This window comes from Pygocentrus nattereri, chromosome 6 (assembly GCF_015220715.1).
Source record: "Pygocentrus nattereri isolate fPygNat1 chromosome 6, fPygNat1.pri, whole genome shotgun sequence".
Taxonomy (NCBI): Eukaryota; Metazoa; Chordata; class Actinopteri; order Characiformes; family Serrasalmidae; genus Pygocentrus; species Pygocentrus nattereri.
In genome coordinates, this window is record NC_051216.1 from 22,297,391 (window position 1) to 22,315,488 (window position 18,098).

Below are 18,098 nucleotides of genomic sequence, written 5' to 3' on the forward strand. Positions count from 1 at the left end.
TAAAGAGAGGCTGGAAATGGTCATGTGAAAATAGATTTTTGGTATATAAAACCAGACAAATTTCACAAGCAGATCTTAAAGGGGTGGAGGGTGCAGACACGTGTTTTTTTTGTTTATTTTTTTAATAAACTAACATTAATTCCATCATGTTTTGCAGATGGTAGCAGATGTAATTTGTCTGTTTAACCTTCAGCATGAAATTTACATCTCATCCTGTCATTCTTAGTTCCATAGGTTTCCAGACTTATCTTTGCACATCTTGTGCAGTTTCACTTCACCCATGACACATTTATGAAGTCAGGAAATTTCATTAGCTGGGATGGTGCAGAGGTTAAGAGACTTAGGGCTTCTAGCATATTGTAGAGCAGTGTTTGCAATGAAAGAACTGGAATAAAATGTATTTCTGTAAACTGTATTATGTGATTTATTTAAAAATATTAAATATGCTTTAACAACTCTTTCATGTCAACATTTCATGTAGGCCCATGATTACAAGGAACTTCATTCAACATTATTATTTAAAACAAAAAACTTAACTACAGAGAAAAACGTGTGCTTCAGATTGGTGGAGAATGTGCTGTAAGAGTAGTTCTATTGCTACTTGACATGGTAATAGCAGAACCCTTTTGGTGCTATACAGGACCATAGGTAACACATTCTCTATCATTCTGGAGAACCATTTCACCATGCAAAGAACTGTTTAAAATGGTTCAATATAGATCTTCTTCAAGTGTGTTGGAAGCTGTGCAGGAATGCAGGACCTAGCATATGGGAAAACAACACTTGGAACGCCATAATACTCTCCTTTAAACTCGTGATTTCATCATTGCTGCCAATGTTAGACATAAACGTGACCACGTAATACAAAGCTACGTTTTCCTGTTTCAAAATACAGGGATTAATTTCTACGTGCAAAGTTTTAAACCTATACCTTGTCACCGTTAATGTTACATTTTTACTGTCTGTAACTGTAGGGTAGGTGAACCGGGCATGATGTAGGTAATGTTAGATGCCGTACATCCCGACATATTAGATTTAACAAGACAAATAAGAAACAACGTTGATTTTCTTAGCCAACGCTTGTTGCTACTGTAGCTATACAACAAACAAGGAAGAAAATAAAAGACCTCAGTGTTATGGAGCTTGTGTGAGCTAAAAGATAGTCGATATTACAGTCCACATGCTCAAATAGATGCTGTTTTTAGCAGATTGGTGGCCAAAGAAATCACATAAATGAACGTAAAGCTTACATCGATTAACATTTAAAACACTTTTTTTCCGGCCAAGCTCAGTGTTTCAGGAAGCGGGAAATAGCGTTGTCAGAAAATGACTGACATGTCGTTTGCCCAATCAGAAGAGGAGGTATCGAATACCGCAGCCAATGGTGTGGAAGAAGAACGGCGGGACATCCTGTGCGTGACGCAATTTTCACAGTCAACACTGGAAGCCCCACCTTTTGTGTTTCCCGCACCGTCAATCAAAATAGAAAAAATAGGCTCGAATCACCGATCGCAGCCCGCCTCCGTGTAATATAATCATGTTTGGCGTTTAATTAAGCCGAGATTTTTCCTATTAAAGTAATTCCCGTAATGACTGGTATGTAACATTCAGCACATTTTTCCTCTGGGCGCTTTCCGCAGCCCTGTCTGAGCTAAGCTAATGCTAAGTATGCAGGCTGGGTTTGCTAATCTCTCTGTGCTAGCTGACTGTTAACATTAGCTAGGTTAGGTTAGCCGGCTCCGGAATCGCAGATTCTCTTTGTCGAGCTCGTTCAGACTCTCTTTGTTGTGATGCGGCGGTGTGGAGAGTAGAGCTGGTTGTGTGGCCGACTGAGCTGTTTTGCTTCGTTCCTCTGTTTCTGTTGCCTTTTCTCCAGCGCCTGAACAGCCTGTGAATCGAGAGGAAATGGCTGCCTTAGACGTGGACAGTAGTCAAAGCGAGTTTCCGCAGCAAGATGGTAGCAGGGGAGATCAGGTACTGTGCTCCGTTTCGTCTCTCTTGCTCCTCGGGCAGGTTTGTTGGAGCTAAAATGCATGGTGCTTTGTGAAGTTCACACGTTTTTAAAATTGTTGTGAAAAAAAAGTGGTACTTCCTGTGTGGCTCCGCACTAACGGCCACCCACTTTCCCTGTGTTTAAACCCGCCCATTGTGGGTAGGACACGCAGCCGTCACCGCTCGCGCTGCTGGCAGCGACCTGCAGCGAGCTCGGCTCGCCGGCCTCCGAGAGGGAGAACGGCGCTGCCGCTGCTGTGGTAAGTCACCGCCTCCGCTGCTAAAGATGAGACTAGTCCAAAAACCAACCACCTATTATTCCTGTACTCTGTCGAATTTGACAAATGGATCAAATTCAACCCTTAATAGTTCAGCAATGTGTATTTTTAGGTTCCAGTCATAATGGAAATGTGCTTCATTTACACTACGGCTATATACACATACTGGTTGTAATCAAGCTATTACAGGCCTTCTGAAGGCACACTATAACTTTTACATTGTAATGCTATGAAGAAGTGAATTCTTGGAAGACTTCACATCGTGTGAATCAAAAACCACCATGTTAATTTCTGTCAAACAGATCTGCTCATTTTCTTCATGATTTCTTTGTTTGGATCATTTATGTAATTGCAAGTGGTACTTTTAGCTTAAACTGTGTACCTACATTTTGAGTCACTTATATGGTTATTATATATGCATTCATTTTAATCAAATATACATAACTTTACAGTGTCTTGTGAGCTGTGCATATGTTATACAGTCTTGGTTCATTCTCTTCCAAAACTGACATTTTCACTTTGTCAGTTCAACAAAATGTTTTTCCTTCATTACATAGGCAGCAGACCCTACATCAGTGCAGTTAACCAGCACATCAGAACGATGGGATGGAACCAAGGATGAGTCAGGCATTGTGCAGCTGCCTGGCACGGGCATAGTCACCTCCAATGGGCAGTATGTTCTTCCTCTTCAGGGCCTCCAAGGCCTTCAGAGCCAACCCATCTTGCTAACATCAGGAACAGACTCCTCCGCCAATGCAGTGCCTAACATCCAGTACCAGGTTATCCCTCAGATCCAGACGGCAGATGGACAGCTGAGCTTCTCTACCTCAACAGTGGAGGGTGCCTCGCTGACTCAGGATGCCTCGGGGCATATCCAGATTCTCCCTGATGGCTCTCAGACCATCAGTGTAGCTGGTACTGCATCAGCTAGCATCCTCAGCAACAGCCAGAACCTCATGGCCCAACCTGGCCAGGTCCAGCAGATCCAGGGAGTCACTTTGGGAAGTTCAACCTTTAATAGCCAGGGGCAGGTGGTTGCTAACGTGCCTGTGGGTCTGCCTGGTAATATTACCTTTGTGCCCATAAACAGTGTAGATTTGGACTCGCTGGGTCTGTCTGGGGCCCAGACAATAGCCACAGGGGTGACTGCTGATGGGCAACTAATCATGACCAATCAGACAGTGGAAAATTCGGAGGGTTCAGAGAAAGTAGGAGAACCGTTATCACAGCCAACGCTAGTGGTGAACAACACTAATGCAGCAGCAGACATGTTTGTGCCTACCACATCTTCCTCCTCCTCCTCATCCTCACAGATGCCCACCAGCACGATAGATGGCACAGGCGTGCTGACCCAGGCCACGGCGGTGCCCGAGCAGACAGACGGCTACCTCTCTCAGGGCCAGGTGTCGGCAGGGCAGCAGGTGATTCAGCTGCAACAAGTGCCCCTCCAGACCAGTGATGGGCAAGTAGTCCAGCAGCAGATATCTGCTCAGGGCCAGCAGCCTCTACAGAACGTACAGCTCATAAACCCAGGGACCTTCCTCATTCAGGCGCAGACAGTCACACCATCAGGGCAGATACAGTGGCAGACCTTCCAGGTAGAGTATGGAGTGGATTGACAGCATTGTAATATTAGCAATGATTGAGAAATTAGTGTCTGCAATGTCAATTTGGTCATGTAGACTGTCTAAAGTTTTGTGCTCTGTTCTGGTGTAAATGTTCAAAATATAATGACACTTAGACTGAAATTATTTTGGATATTGACCTGACCTAATTGTTGTCATCAACAAGTTAACTTGTTTCACTGTATTGCTTCAGGTTCAGGGTATTCAAAACCTCCAGAACTTGCAGCTCCAGACAGCACCAGCTCAGCAGATCACTTTAGCCCCAGTGCAAACACTATCTCTTGGGCAGGGGGCTTCACTGAGCTCCACGCCTGTAAGCATCAGCTCTGGGCAGATCCCAAACCTACAGACAGTCACCGTTAACTCAGTGGGCCAAGCAGGGATCCATCTCCAACAATCCGAAGACACAGACAGCCCTGGAGGTAAGATTGCTACTATATAGAGAACAAAGTTGATGGTGTCTCTGAGCATCAAATGGTTGGATATAGAGCAGGAATTCTATTTTTTGAAAGGGACAACCTTTAAAGACATCTTAATCTTTTTTTTTTTTTAAACCTTGTCGCATCATGTCACTGGTCATATTAAACATAATTCATCATTTGATACAGTTTTGAATGCCAAATTCTTGTTTTCCTGTGATTTTAACCCCCATTATGCACCAGTGGGCAGGGAAAAATAATGTTAACTTAGGACGGGAAGGTGTAACATCATATCATCTCAACTGTCGTTTAGCAGAATAGCTGAGATAGCACAGAGACCCTCTAATTTGTATTTGACTTGGAAATACATCACAGTACAAAAGGACAATGCATTAGTTTCTGGTTGACATTAAATGTCCTCAAAGCAAATTGTAGTGTGCAGGCAGAATAAGGGCAGGGTATTTGTGCTGACTTCATTTCTCAGTTTTACATGAAATATCAGACCAAATACTTAAAATAATACTTTGTTACATATGTGGAAATCAAATCCATGCAGTCCAGTTTACATTGAAACTAATGTCAAAGTTTGATTTTGTTTGACGTTTATGATAAGTTGGAAAAAAAAGTCACTCTCCATTTATATATTTCTCCATTCTCTGTTTAGATATTCACATAAAGGAGGAGCCAGACTCAGAAGAGTGGTCTCATGGTGGTGACTCCACTCTGAATACTAATGACCTGTCTCACCTACGTGTGAGATTGGTGGAAGAGGACATGGAAGGGATGGGCCAGGAGGGCAAACGGTTGCGCAGGGTCGCATGCACTTGCCCTAACTGCAAAGAGGGTGGTGGGAGGTAACACTTAAAACCATATTATGTCCGGACAGAAAAACACATGACATTTCATGCTTCAGGATTCAGTTACAAAACAGGGAATGTTCCCTAATATATATATATATATATATATATATATATATATATATATATATATATATATATATTTTTTTTTTTTTTTTTTAACATTTTAGTATTCTTACCAGCAGTTTTCATCTCTGATATTAAGTAACATTTCAGTCAAGGCACAGTTCGATTACATTTGCAAGCCATTAGATGGCAGTTCCTTATTTGAGGTGCTTATTAGCGATCACTTCTGTCTTACACCTAAGTGCTATTATGGCTAGCAGTTGTAGCCTCTTTAGTATGTGATAAACCACAGTAAGAGTAAAGTGCACTGTGTTTAGTTTTGCACAATATAGTGGATAACATACACATGCACTACTGCCATTTTCAGCTCAGTAATTACTAAATGTTAAAAAAAAAACATCTGGCCTGGTACTTAAACTTCAATTTTTTGCAACCCATGACTGTGACATGAAGGCTATGGTACTGAACTGAAACATGTTATCTTAATTTGAGCATTAGCTTGCTTGTATAAAGTATGCGACAGTTGTTTATAACTACATGTAACACTAATGAATGTGTTGTAGGGGCTCTAACATGGGGAAAAAGAAGCAACATGTGTGTCACATAGCAGGCTGTGGGAAGGTGTATGGGAAGACATCTCACCTGCGAGCCCATCTGCGCTGGCATTCAGGAGAGAGACCGTTTGTTTGCAACTGGATGTTCTGTGGCAAGAGATTCACACGCAGCGATGAGCTCCAGAGACATCGGAGAACACATACGGGTACATACAATCATGCATATATGCAGCTCTCTCTCTCTCTCTCTTTTTAATTAAATTTTTACACATTTGAGCACCACTAATGTTCCATGCGCTGTGCTGATATGTGTTGTTTGATTATGCTAACAAGATTTGGGACTTAGCAAAGTACATTTAACTCAGTTTTGTGCAATGGCTTGCCATTGACTGAAGTGATTTGCTTAAAAGAATGTGGGCAGGTAGAGTTTTAGATTTGTATTTTATTAAATTTTTTCTTTCCTCTTATCTCTTATACCGGTACTGCAATCTTAAGTAATTGTGATGGGTTTATTTGTTGTGTGCACTACAGTAATGCATATATACAAATTCTGTGTTTTGAACAGTGTCTTAAGTGAAAAGAAATCAACACATCCTTAAATATAGCATTTGTCTCTTTTTGCCTTGTTTAACTCAAAGGGAGAAAAATAGAACTTAAAATGTTTTTCACTGGCCACATCTTTCCCCAAATATGTTAAATGCAGAAAATGAACAGTAATTGTGCTGAAATGTGTTCCCTGTAGAGAATGTGTACTAATTTTCACATAGAAAATCACAAAAACATGTAATTTGACCACACTGATCTGACCACATGACTGTGTACTTTTATGCTCCAAGTGCCTGCCCTGAAGTAAATGATACCTGACACCTTTGTGGAGTAGTTTCTTCCTAAAACAAACTTTCTTTTAACTGTGAATATGCAATACTAGTGCTTGAAGAAGCTGTCATAGTTGAGTGGATAGCTTTCTTGTTTATCCAGGCTAAGCTAAATTTAATCACATTTGGTTTACTGAATCCAGATTCTGATGAGAAACTAACTTTACATGCTAGAATATCACTATTTTTTCCATGGACCACTTTGAGCAGTGTCTAATTCAGTGTGCTGCATGGCAATGTCTTGTGAAGCACAGCACCCATAAGCAAAATTTGAGACTTACTCAGTTATATAATTTGTAATGCAATCTTCTTGTTTGTGCAACAGGGGAGAAGAAATTTGTGTGTCCGCAGTGCTCCAAGCGTTTCATGCGTAGCGACCACCTGGCCAAGCACATAAAGACACATCAGAATAAAAAGGGCGGAGGTGGCACAGTGGTGGCCAGCGTGGACACATCCGCTTCTTCTGACAGCATCATCACTTCCAGCGGTACCACACTCATCCTCACCAACATCCAGCCGGGAGCCGTGCAGGGCCTTGCTACGGTCAACGCTACCGTTAATACGTCCAACTCGCAGGATTTGCTGACTACAGCAGAGATGCCCCTGCAACTAGTCACTGTCTCAGCCAGTGAAGCCACTGAGTGACCGACACATGGGAGCTGAGTAACCAAAGGGGAAGACATGGTAGACTTTTATGGAAGAACCACATTTAATTTGGCTGCCAAGATTCAGTGGCTTCCTTTTTCCTTTCCATCATCCTCTTCGATTTCTCCCTCCTGGACCTTGACCATAGACTCCCCCCTCACACATTTATCGTGCTTTTTATACACACAGATTATTCTCATTTACGTAAATACATATATTTACGTAAATGCATATATATACATATATATATGCATATATATATTTTACAAATATAGAATATTGATTTATGTTTGTCTGCAGTCTTTTTATGGTGAGAGTGGAGCAGAAGAGAATCGTTTAATGTGGTTCCCATATAAAAACACTGAAATGCCTTATTTTGTATCATACTCTGTTGTGTACAAAAGTAGAGTTGCTGATGAGTTATATAGCAACTGTTTCAATGTGTATGTGTCTGAATGGGAATAGTCTTTATAAAGGAAGCTGCAGATCCAGTAAATAGGAGGGATGTTAATCTAATGTTGTGGCTAGGTTAGGTAATGTCTTGGCATTAGTTGGCCACACCATTAAGTGAGGTTTATCAATGTAAAACATGACAGAACGCTAGAATGAAGTGTGCCACTGGCTGTTATGAAGTTCTTCATGTCCAAATGTGTCTTTAACTGTTGCTGATGCTTTTTTCTGAAAACATGCATTTATGATTTCTTCTATGTGGCCCTTTTGTTCTGTTTAGTCAAATCAAGGCTTTGCAAGGCTCCCTCTCTAAGCTGAAGCATTGTGAAGAAATTTGCAGGTGGCAAAACAACAAAAAAACAATCAATGTAATTAAAAACTGTTTCTTTTTCTTGAACCTCTTACAGCTGATCCGATGTTATGCATTTGTTGTCAAGTCTTTTTGAGCAAGAAAATATTTATATGAGGCTTTGCATAGTAAACTGGTTTTGTGGTGTCTACATCTCTTGAATGAGCTTTTTTAAATTTGTTTTAATATGTATAAATATTCCAATATGTCACTTTTATAAGAGTGAGCTATCTAAACTGAATCGTAATCAGAATCATTGATATAAAATGGGCAGATTTGTGTTTTAGATCTGAGAAATCACTGAAGTTTCACAGTGTTTGGTTGCATGAAGCGGGAATGATTTCTGTGTCAGACATGTCTGGTATTTCTCTTTCTGGGTTATGCGTGGTGGTGTGCGTGTGTGTGTGTGTACAGTTGTGCCACATTCTGATCAGGTAGGAGTACTGCGTTACAAGACCATTCTGCCTCCAGTGTTCAAATTGTTTGGACCAAATTCAATCAAATCACTCTCAAAATGCTTACTGATATGTGGACTGAACTAATACTTCTAACCACCATCTAACAAGCAAAGAGTTGACTTTATTCTTTAGGTCAATCTGGTCTGTACAAGAAGTGCAACATTTTAATCCTACTGTATTGCGATCACTAGATTGACTGTGGTTCTGTATAATTTGATTGAATGAGGTCAGAGTCAGTAGTTTTGTCTTTGCTCTGATCCACCATGGCCCTGTTAGGAAGAGGCTGGAGCACTCTTGGTCTAAGATGCAGTAGAGAGAGGAAAAGAAATGGTCCTTTTCACACCTGTTCATTTTACTCAGTTTGATAAAGAATTTTTGTAAAGACGACGTGAATCTTTTTATATACTGCCCAGATTGCTGAAGGACACTCTTTTTGCCCTTGGTATGTGTCTCTCCATATGCAGTTTGGTCTTCAAGTGATAGTGTAGAATTATTTTCCCCTTGATCTGTACGGTGGTTTTGCACTTTCATATGAAAGATTATTTCATGTAATCGAGACATATGAATTTTGATTTCTGTTGCCAGTCAGTTTTTGGGAGATTTGGGCGATAAAAACAAGAAAATTAAACAATTATGATCCAAACTAAAGTACTCGATTTTGTTGAAATGGAAGTTTTCATTACTAAATTGTAATTGATGAAACACTATTTTGTTTTCTGAATTAATGATTGTTTTCTTCTTAAAATTTGCAGATATTTTAATATGATGCCCTAGTTTGTGATGTCAATCCGATTTTGTTCATTATATATAGCATTGTAACACGTCTCTTGTACTTTTATTTGGTTGTTTTTCCAAAAAAAAAGCTTCAAATATTGTACAATGCCCACTTTTGAGGGCAGCTTTTTATTTCACACTAAAATGACTAAACAGAACTCTGGTTGTCAGCTGTCCTATTTTCTTGCCAATTTGCTGATGTAAATATTTTTCTCTGCAGCTATAGTTGTGTAATAAGATAAATTTCAGCGTATTAGGGGTTAAATTTTGCTTGTTTGTTTTTTTACAAAACTCGGTTCCAAAAACAGTCGGTATAGTATGTGAAATAACAGAATTTTTTTGTAAATCCATAATGACCTGTACTTAAAACAGTATGAGAAAAGATATTTCATGTTTTACCTCATTAACTTCATTGTTTTTTGAAAATTTGCTTATTTTAAAGTTGATATTTCCAGCATACCAAAAACGTTGGCAGCATTTTAAGACTAGGCATGTTGTACAATTGATTGAATCATGTTCAAGTATATATATTCACGCTTTTCGCTTCTTAACCGTTAAAAAGATTCAGGAAATTCTGAGAATCTGTGTGTAAAGGGCCAGGCTGAAAACCACAACTGAATGTTAATGACCTTTGATCCCTGAGAGGGCACGGTGTTAAAATCTTTCATGTTTCTGTGATGAATATCACCACATGGGTTCAGGAATACTTTGACAAACTTGATAGTTAATACAGTTTGTCGCTTCTTCCTGAAATGGAACACTTATCTGGGCTCAAGGTCATCTAAAATGGACTGATCCCAATGGAAACACATTAACCTTTCAGATTGTTTATGGTAATAATGGACATTGTGTTTTCTGGGTCAAAGAAGAAAAGAACAATCCAGATTGTTACCAGCGTACAGTTCAAAAACCAGGGTCTGAGTAGAGTGGGGGTTTATTAGTACCTATGTCATGGGTAACTTGCACATCTATGAAGACACTAAATGTTGAAAGATACATACACGTTTTGGCATAACATGCAGCCTGCTACACAACATTTCTTCAAGAACATCAATGCTTGTTTACACATAACGCCAGGCCACATTCTGCATGTGTTACAACAGCATGGCTGTGTAATCAGAGAGTGTGGGTGCGACTGGCCTGCCTGAAGTCCAGACTTGTCTCCTACTGAAAATATGTATGCCACATTATGAAGGGCAGAAAACAACAACAAAGACCCTGTATGGTGTGCAACTGAAGACTTAAAACTCCACTTTTAAAAACGGGATCAGTTGCTGTTTTCAGGCCCCAAACGATCATCAATTGTTGCTAAAGGGAAAGGTGAAGTAACACAGCGGTAAACATGCTCCTGTCCCAGGCTTTTATGGAATGTGTTGCATATCAAATTTGGAATGAGCATATATTTATAAAAATGGTCAAGAAAAACATCAAAATGTCATATTTTTGTACTGTTTCAATTTAATCACTGCTTTCTGTTTTTATTAGCATTTCATGTATTGTTTTGTGTTTTTTTGGAGTTGAGGTTTGTAATTAAATATGTAAATATTGAAGGTTCATCCTCTTAGACCATATAAGATTTTAGGATATTGGTGTGCCCCTCCTCAGAGCATGTGTTTCATCGCCCTGCCTGTGTGTATTTCTTTCTGTCTTTAGTCTATCCCCGTAATGTGTGTTTGTGTGTGTGTGTGTGTAACCCCTGGGTGTAGTCCAGCAGATGTCACTGCTGTCACAGCCGCAGAGGGGGAGGTCATCTGACCCTTGGACCACTTCCTGCCCTTCTGTGGTATGCTCTAATGGTCCTGTTCAATATGTTTCTTAATGGGTGAGAAGAGGTTAGAATGTGATAAGGCTGTAGAACATTATTTAGTGTGGAGGTCTGGAAACTGATGAAAGCCAAGCGTACAATTTTACTAAGTAGTTTTGTTTAGAAGTAAGTTAAAGCACAGTATATGTAGGTGACATTTCTGCAGGACTTTATCACTTACAATGGAAAAATAACAATATCTTGCTCATCTATCTTACATTTTGATAAATTATTAAATTATTAATGATTTTTATTCTTAGCGTGTATATACTTAAATTTCAAATTTTGCTCATTGTGTGAAGCCATACCTGAGTCTTCTGTTATTTAGATATTCTGTTATTCTTCTGTTATTCTCTGCCTCTGTACAGCAAAAGAAAAAATCCCTGACACTAAAACACTGACATTTTGAACAAAACGCAGCATCACAAACATTTCAAGGTGCCTTTTTTCTCTGTGAAGAGGATTGCTTGATTGTGTGTCTTCTAAAATCTTTTATCTGTCATATCAAAGTGAAAAGCACATGTTCCTGCATTAAAGTCAATTTGCAATAGATGAGATCCAGAGAAAAGCGAGTGTACGAACGTTAAGAAAGGACACGTCCATTCCCTGGCACCTTTCATTTGCATAATTTAATGAATTCAATTCATTGTAATGCAATACGGAGTGCACGACGAACATGGAATGACAGTTTGAGTTAATGAAATGTGTTAACGGTATCATCATTTACTTGTATGTTAATTAGTCCAATTAATTTCCAGTGCACGGTAATCTGAATATTGTAATAGCGCTGTGCAGGCCTGCAGGAAGAGGGGGAAAGAAGGGCAGAGATGAAGAAAAGGGCGATTCAGGGTTCATGAATCAAAGCCTTACCTTTCCACTGCATGAACACAGCCATTACTGCAAGGTCTTGCTGGAGTTTCAGCCAACTACACTCGGCTATGGGGTCAGGATTCAGTTCTTCTGAATATGGACCAGCTGTCCTGGCCTTCACCTGCATACCGGCAGATAAGACTCTTACAAATGCTCTCTGATAGGTGAGTTTTGTGTTGCGAGTTCTTTCTGACCTTGTGTCATGTACAGTGTTCGCTTTTTCTCTCCTGATAGAGGGATGAGGTGCAGAATGCTCTATATTGCCATAAAGGCAGCGCCCGTGGTGCGAAGAGATCGATTTTGGCCCTGCATGGAGCCCTGACCACGCTGCGGTACTGATAAGTGGAATTGCTCCAGTGCGGATGGAGGAGGAAAGGGGAGAGTTTCTGCTGGACTGCCCAGATAAAGGCTGCCATCTGGGGCCACTTCTCTCCAGCAGGCCTCCTGGGGGGAAGGTAGCTGGAACTGCTGTGTAGGTGAGGGCTACACTGCAACTCTCATCACTGTTGTATTTGTTTGTTTTTTCACTGTTTTTGTTCCTGTTATTCATGTCTTGATCAAGTAGTGCGCTGCTTACTGAAAGCACAGTATATTGTACGAGTATATTGTGTGAGCACCCAGAAAGAAAAAAAAGGCAGACTGGAATGTCCGCCTACTGATTGAAGATTATAGTGAGAGAATTTCATCTCCAGTTATTGGAGAGAGAGAGCACTCTCTCTCTCTTTCATATAAACATTTACATTAGGGCACAGCTTCTCCAGCCTTGTTGAGATGTTAATACTGGTGTTACGGTATGGTGTTTGTAGAAAACAATCGCCAGCCCCTCAAGAGGTCCCAGCACAGGACAGTGACAGAACACGACAGGTTTTAATTTAAAGGGAAAAGGGAATTCAGCTGTCGCAATTTTAGGTGTGATTCGAAATGGAGAGGTATAATTCCAAGTGTTCTCTTACATCTTTGAGGCCGTATGAGGTTTGTGGAGGAAAATGGCTTTTGCATATTCCTCCTTCGCTGGCCCACTCATCCTGAATTGCACAGTAATTGCACAGTCTTCCACGTTTTTATTGCAATTCATGTGCAAAATACATAAATAAGATAACTAGGAAGATTCAGAAGACTAGCAGGGAACACATGGTATAATAGCATAAAGGTATTTTCTGCTGTATTTGTGACACAATTAGATATTCCTTGGGGAGCGGGGCTTTCTGAGACTGGTTCGTAATGGGAACAGTTGGTAGAAATGGTGTATTTTATTATCTTTACTGAAGGATTTCACACATAAAAAAACTGAGGCCTCGTGTCTTTCCTATTTAATCTAACTGCTTGTCTAACTGCTTCACTCTCTCATTCTCTCCTTTTTAGAGCTCTATAGCAGTGTTGAAATATATAGCAGCAATTTGCCAAGATGACCAACATTCAATCAGACTGAAAGAGCCAACAACTTTGCACAATGAGTCTGAAGAATCGTTTAAAATGACGTATTCGGGAGTCATACGAACGGTAATTCATTCAGTGCTATTCAGAAAGCCTATACTACCTTGATTTGACAGGCTCAGATTGGAACTACATACTATAATATGTTCACTCAGTGAACATATATTATTTAGATTCATGTACATGATGTTATGAAGGCAAATCCTTTGGCTTTACCCACTGTGTTGTTTTGTTAGTGTTTATCAGGGGTGTAATAATGGCTTTTCCAAAATGCTTGAATAATATTCAGTAAAATATACAGGTCTGGTACATTTTGAGTTTTGTTCCATTTTGTATTACTTCAATAGATCATTAATTTTGTTTAATTGTTTAATTCATTTGTAAACAGACAGGCTGGTCACAGAGATGATTATACTAAATCTCTTCTACTATAAATTGCATTTCTATAATTTTTGTGACTGTCAAAATGTTCCCTTTTATTAAAAGAATACTGTAAATTAGAGTGAAGTTCAGGAGTACATTTACATTTTTGTGTACTGTATAATTTTGTGTATATTCATTGCAAAGTAACCCCTTTCATGTGAACTTTTCCTGTTCAAATCAAAGCATCATGATGCACTAATGCTTTATATGAACAGAACAATTCTAATTAATAGGCAGTTTGATCGTTTCAGTGCATCACAATGCTTTGACCAATTTTATATCCTGGCTCTAATGTAAATGTTGCCTTTATTACCATTTTTTCTGCAGTGCTGAAGTGCTGGAGTCCTGGCAGTGCTGCTGTCAGTTTGTCAGATGGAGAGTGATGAGGCTGGAGCTGAAAGTTTCTCCTCCGCGCTCCTCTGTCTCCTCTAACTGTCTTTAGAAAGTGAAAGCTCTCGGCGTGCCTCCTACCCACTCGCTCTGCATTCACTGCACACCCCTGCCCTTGATCAACTGCAGAACACACACACAATGAAGCAGATCATTTTCCACGGACAAGACAACTCAGCATGGATCAACTCAATAATCTGATATTCCCCCACTGCTGAATATGGCCAATTTTGCAGCAGGTCAGTGCCTTTTTTCCTGTTTTTTTTCTCTCTCTCAAAGTAGAGACAATTTAGTGACCTCCCTCTACACTGCCAGCAGGACTCGATGGTGTGTATGTGTGTGTGTGTTTGAAGACAGAAACGCAGAGATATTGGAGAGTGAGAAAATAGATTTAGAGAGAGGGAGAGAGTGACATTGTGGTCAGGGCATTAGTCTCAAGGTGATGGGGTACCTGTGGAGAGTGAGACGAGGGGGGATATTATGCAAACAATTCCCCCTGCAGACCCAGAATGCATTGCTTTGGATTGTTTTTTGTCTGTGAGTTTTCTGCCATTATTTGTCATCTGCATTTAACTGAGGTGTCTTGTAGGAAGCAAGACTGAGAGAAATAGGGCGAGCAGAAAAACAGAAAGCATCCTGAGCCGCAATTGTTTGATGTGTTTTCTCCGGCCGAGAGAGGTGCGTGATGCTCACAGGGTCTAATTAGGTGCTTTCTTGTTTCAGGGGAAATTACAGGTTTGTATCTCTCTGCTCTTCCAGGGAGGAAAATTTAAATAATATTATTCTTTGTCATCTTTGTTTGTTTAAGAGTTGTTTAAATGACACTTTGCTTTTCAGAAGTGCAGTGCTGCTGAATTCACAATTCACAAACAATAGAATATGCACTTTGGCTTCTTTCTTGTTCTATTTAAAATAAATAAATACACAAATTAATAAATAAATATATATATACAGTATTGAGCAAAAGTCATAGGCACATAATAAAAATGTTTTAAACCATTTAGCTGTGTTTTTAAACCAGAGGAATCTTTATATAGTATTATGCAGTAAAATGCAGTAATATGCAGTAAAAATGTCTTCTTCTCAAAAAAGTAATCGAGAAATCCACTACCAACACACATGATTTAACTTCATGAAGGATTAACTGAACCAGATGTTGGATTATATCTACAAACAATACTGGGCCTCCTCGAGGAGAGGTTTGGAAATGGTTACTGACAGGCTAAACACACTGATAAATACACAATCAATACTTATAATATTAATTATTTGTACTTATTCTAAAATTAGTGCATTTTCTCACATATAAATGCTTACTGATAAGTTGTAAATGTAATTTATATAATCTCAGGGTCTAAAACATTTGCACCTTACTGTCTATTCTTCTCTTGTTTCCTTATTTCTCTTCTCTATTCTATTGACTAGATGTTTATTATTCAGTTCAGCTCTTTCGGTTCTGTTTATTCATCCCATTTTCATCAATCTCAAGGCCTTCCAACGCTCTTTCCGCTTCACTCGCTCAGCAAAAAAATGTATACAATCAATAGATTTTTCCATTCTACTTTCAACTTACAGCTGTATAATGCCTTTCATTTCCATTTGCCTACCTAAAACCTCAGCATTACTTCCACCCTTTCTCACCGCAATCACATCTCAAGAGCAGCCGTTCACTATGAGGGTCTGAGGTTCAGGTAGTGATCAGACAGGAATTGTCTCTGTTTTGTGGAAATGTATATTAAACAGTATGAGCTGCTGAATGGAGGGGAGGTCAGTGCTGGGTCCTCATGCTAAAGTAAGGGAGCAAACATCCCACTGCTTCACCAAGCTCCTTGGAGTGGCAGGTGTCTGATGGCTCTGCATATCTTCCATCATGCCTTTGGCAGGTTTGACACAGGTAATATGCGGTGGGGTGCCATGACATCCATAGCAATGGTGATGTACATATCATTTTCCTGGCTGGCTGATTGAAGACTGTAATCTGGGCAGGACTGTCTCTCTGATTACAGCCGTCCGTCTGCAGCAAGAAAAAACACAGTGCCTCAGCTGGGCTCTGTTCTGCGTATGCGGCTGCTCTGCGCTCTCAGTCTCCACAGCCCCAGCGCTCTGCCCCAAAGGCCAGCGTAATCTCCATCCCATTTGTACTCTGCTTACGCTTGTTGATGAGACACACCGTGTGCCCAGTGGTCAAACAGCAGCTGTCTGCAGGCGTCCGACTCACACACGTTTGACTCCCAAGGTCACTGCACTACCCCCCCCCCCTCTCCAACAGAGCACAACGTTCAGAAGAAGAGGAAACTTCTCGTAATGCCTCTTTCTTTGAGTTGTGTTTCTCTATTTTCTCTGAGTAGCCGTGATTACAGACTAGGCCTCTCTACAGGAGTGACCCCTACAGCGGTCTACACCCAGCTCGCAGATAGCTGAAAATGCCAGTAAGTGGCTGAAAGAATGGGTGTTTTACATGAAGGAACACTTTTCTTTTGAAAGCCCGTCACACATACAATTCTCTCTCCTCACATACGCGCACACTCTGTGATAGAGTGCCCTGAATCTATTTTTCCCAGGGATGTCACATACACACTACACACTCCACCATCCCAGTAACCTTGTCTTTCACATTAGTCTTGTCTATAAATGAGGAAGATTTCAGTTTTGACAGTAGGTCGCTGCTCAGCAGACGGTATGTAACACATTAGCGCGTGTTCCGTATCACATTAGCATGGTTTCCCGTGGGAGAGGTGATGTGTTCAGGGCGATTGCCCCTGACACGCGTTACTGCACTTACACTGAGTTAGAACTGCTGTCATTACCACTTCCTGCCCGTTCTCATGGCAACTCATGGTCATGTAGAGCAGCATTAGCAGGTATCGCTATGGTGAAGTGAAAACTGTCAGGCACCTCAACCGAAATAGGCTCTCTTCATCTTATGATTGGGTGCCTTTGAAGCTTTTGAATCGTTTGCACAAAAGGCAAAGTTGACGGCTATATATACATACATACATACATACATACATACCCACACACACACACACACACACACACACACATCATTGGGGATGTAACCAGTCCTGTTGCCCTGCCTGTATTGCTCCACCAGAAATTGACAATATATTTCAGTTCAAATCTTTATCTCAAAACAATCATAAAAGAGCATCTTCACCATCACACACTGTATCCATAACCATTTCATGTAATAACTTCCTATGAGGGAGCTTTTAGAGCCATTAAACTCTGGAGCTCTGGTTCCCATCACCACCACTGTGAAGAATTCTGATACAGTATGTTTCTCTAGAATGGAGCATTACATGCTTTATCATTGTAAAATTTGTGAAATTCCACTTTAAATTTTTGAATTCAGTCACAGTAACCGTAGGCCCGCAGTAGCACGCGTGTGTCCAGGAGTGAGAAGGTCCCAGGCCTTTGCAACCAATTGTTTTGACTCAGCTTTCAGACTCTCCAGGACCACAGTGACAGCAGCACCCTCTTTGTCTTAGCTGATAGCTATCTATCAAGTTCTCATGCAGATATCCCCCCCATATAGTTGACAAAGTCTCGGCTGAAACTATTTATTCTTGTAAAGTAAGCATCAAATTAGTTTTTGACTCCTGTTGTCCCGTCCACCCCCTCCTCCCCCTCCTCCACGCATCCCCCCTCTCAGATTTTCTCGTCAAATCGTCTCCTCCGCCCACTCTTGTCTCTCTCCTTGTTTTCCCCCGTCCAAAATGAGCGGCTTGGGAAATAAAGGAGAGGAACTTTACATTGTGCTGGAAAAGGGAAGGAAAATTACGGGCAGTGTCAGATAATTGAGCTTGTCTTAAGAGACGCGCTAATAACAGGC

General features: G+C 40.5%; 1 protein-coding gene across 3 annotated transcripts; it reads left to right on the forward strand.

Moving 5' to 3' along the window:
• Positions 1-1,441: 1,441 nt before the first annotated feature.
• On the forward strand, positions 1,442-9,500 carry sp3a (sp3a transcription factor). Of its 3 annotated transcripts, none has more exons than XM_017692363.2 (8): positions 1,442-1,596; positions 1,877-1,974; positions 2,157-2,252; positions 2,828-3,868; positions 4,089-4,317; positions 4,979-5,168; positions 5,801-5,997; positions 6,992-9,500. In XM_017692363.2, exons 1-8 carry the CDS (start codon positions 1,590-1,592, stop codon positions 7,309-7,311), a joined length of 2,178 nt encoding a protein of 725 aa, XP_017547852.1. In that variant the 5' UTR covers positions 1,442-1,589; the 3' UTR covers positions 7,312-9,500. The 3 variants fall into 3 exon arrangements, with proteins under 3 accessions (XP_017547852.1, XP_017547853.1, XP_017547854.1); XM_017692364.2 differs by having other exon boundaries at positions 2,166-2,252; XM_017692365.2 differs by lacking the exon at positions 2,157-2,252.
• The last annotated feature ends 8,598 nt before the right edge of the window (positions 9,501-18,098 follow it).

What these genes read in the sequence shown, in the direction of transcription:
- sp3a (XM_017692363.2), top strand. An exon ending in ACGGCGCTGCCGCTGCTGTG is followed by an intron (nt 2,253 to 2,827) that starts GTAAGTCACCGC and finishes TTCATTACATAG; the next exon opens with GCAGCAGACCCTACATCAGT. An exon ending in TGCAAAGAGGGTGGTGGGAG is followed by an intron (nt 5,169 to 5,800) that starts GTAACACTTAAA and finishes AATGTGTTGTAG; the next exon opens with GGGCTCTAACATGGGGAAAA.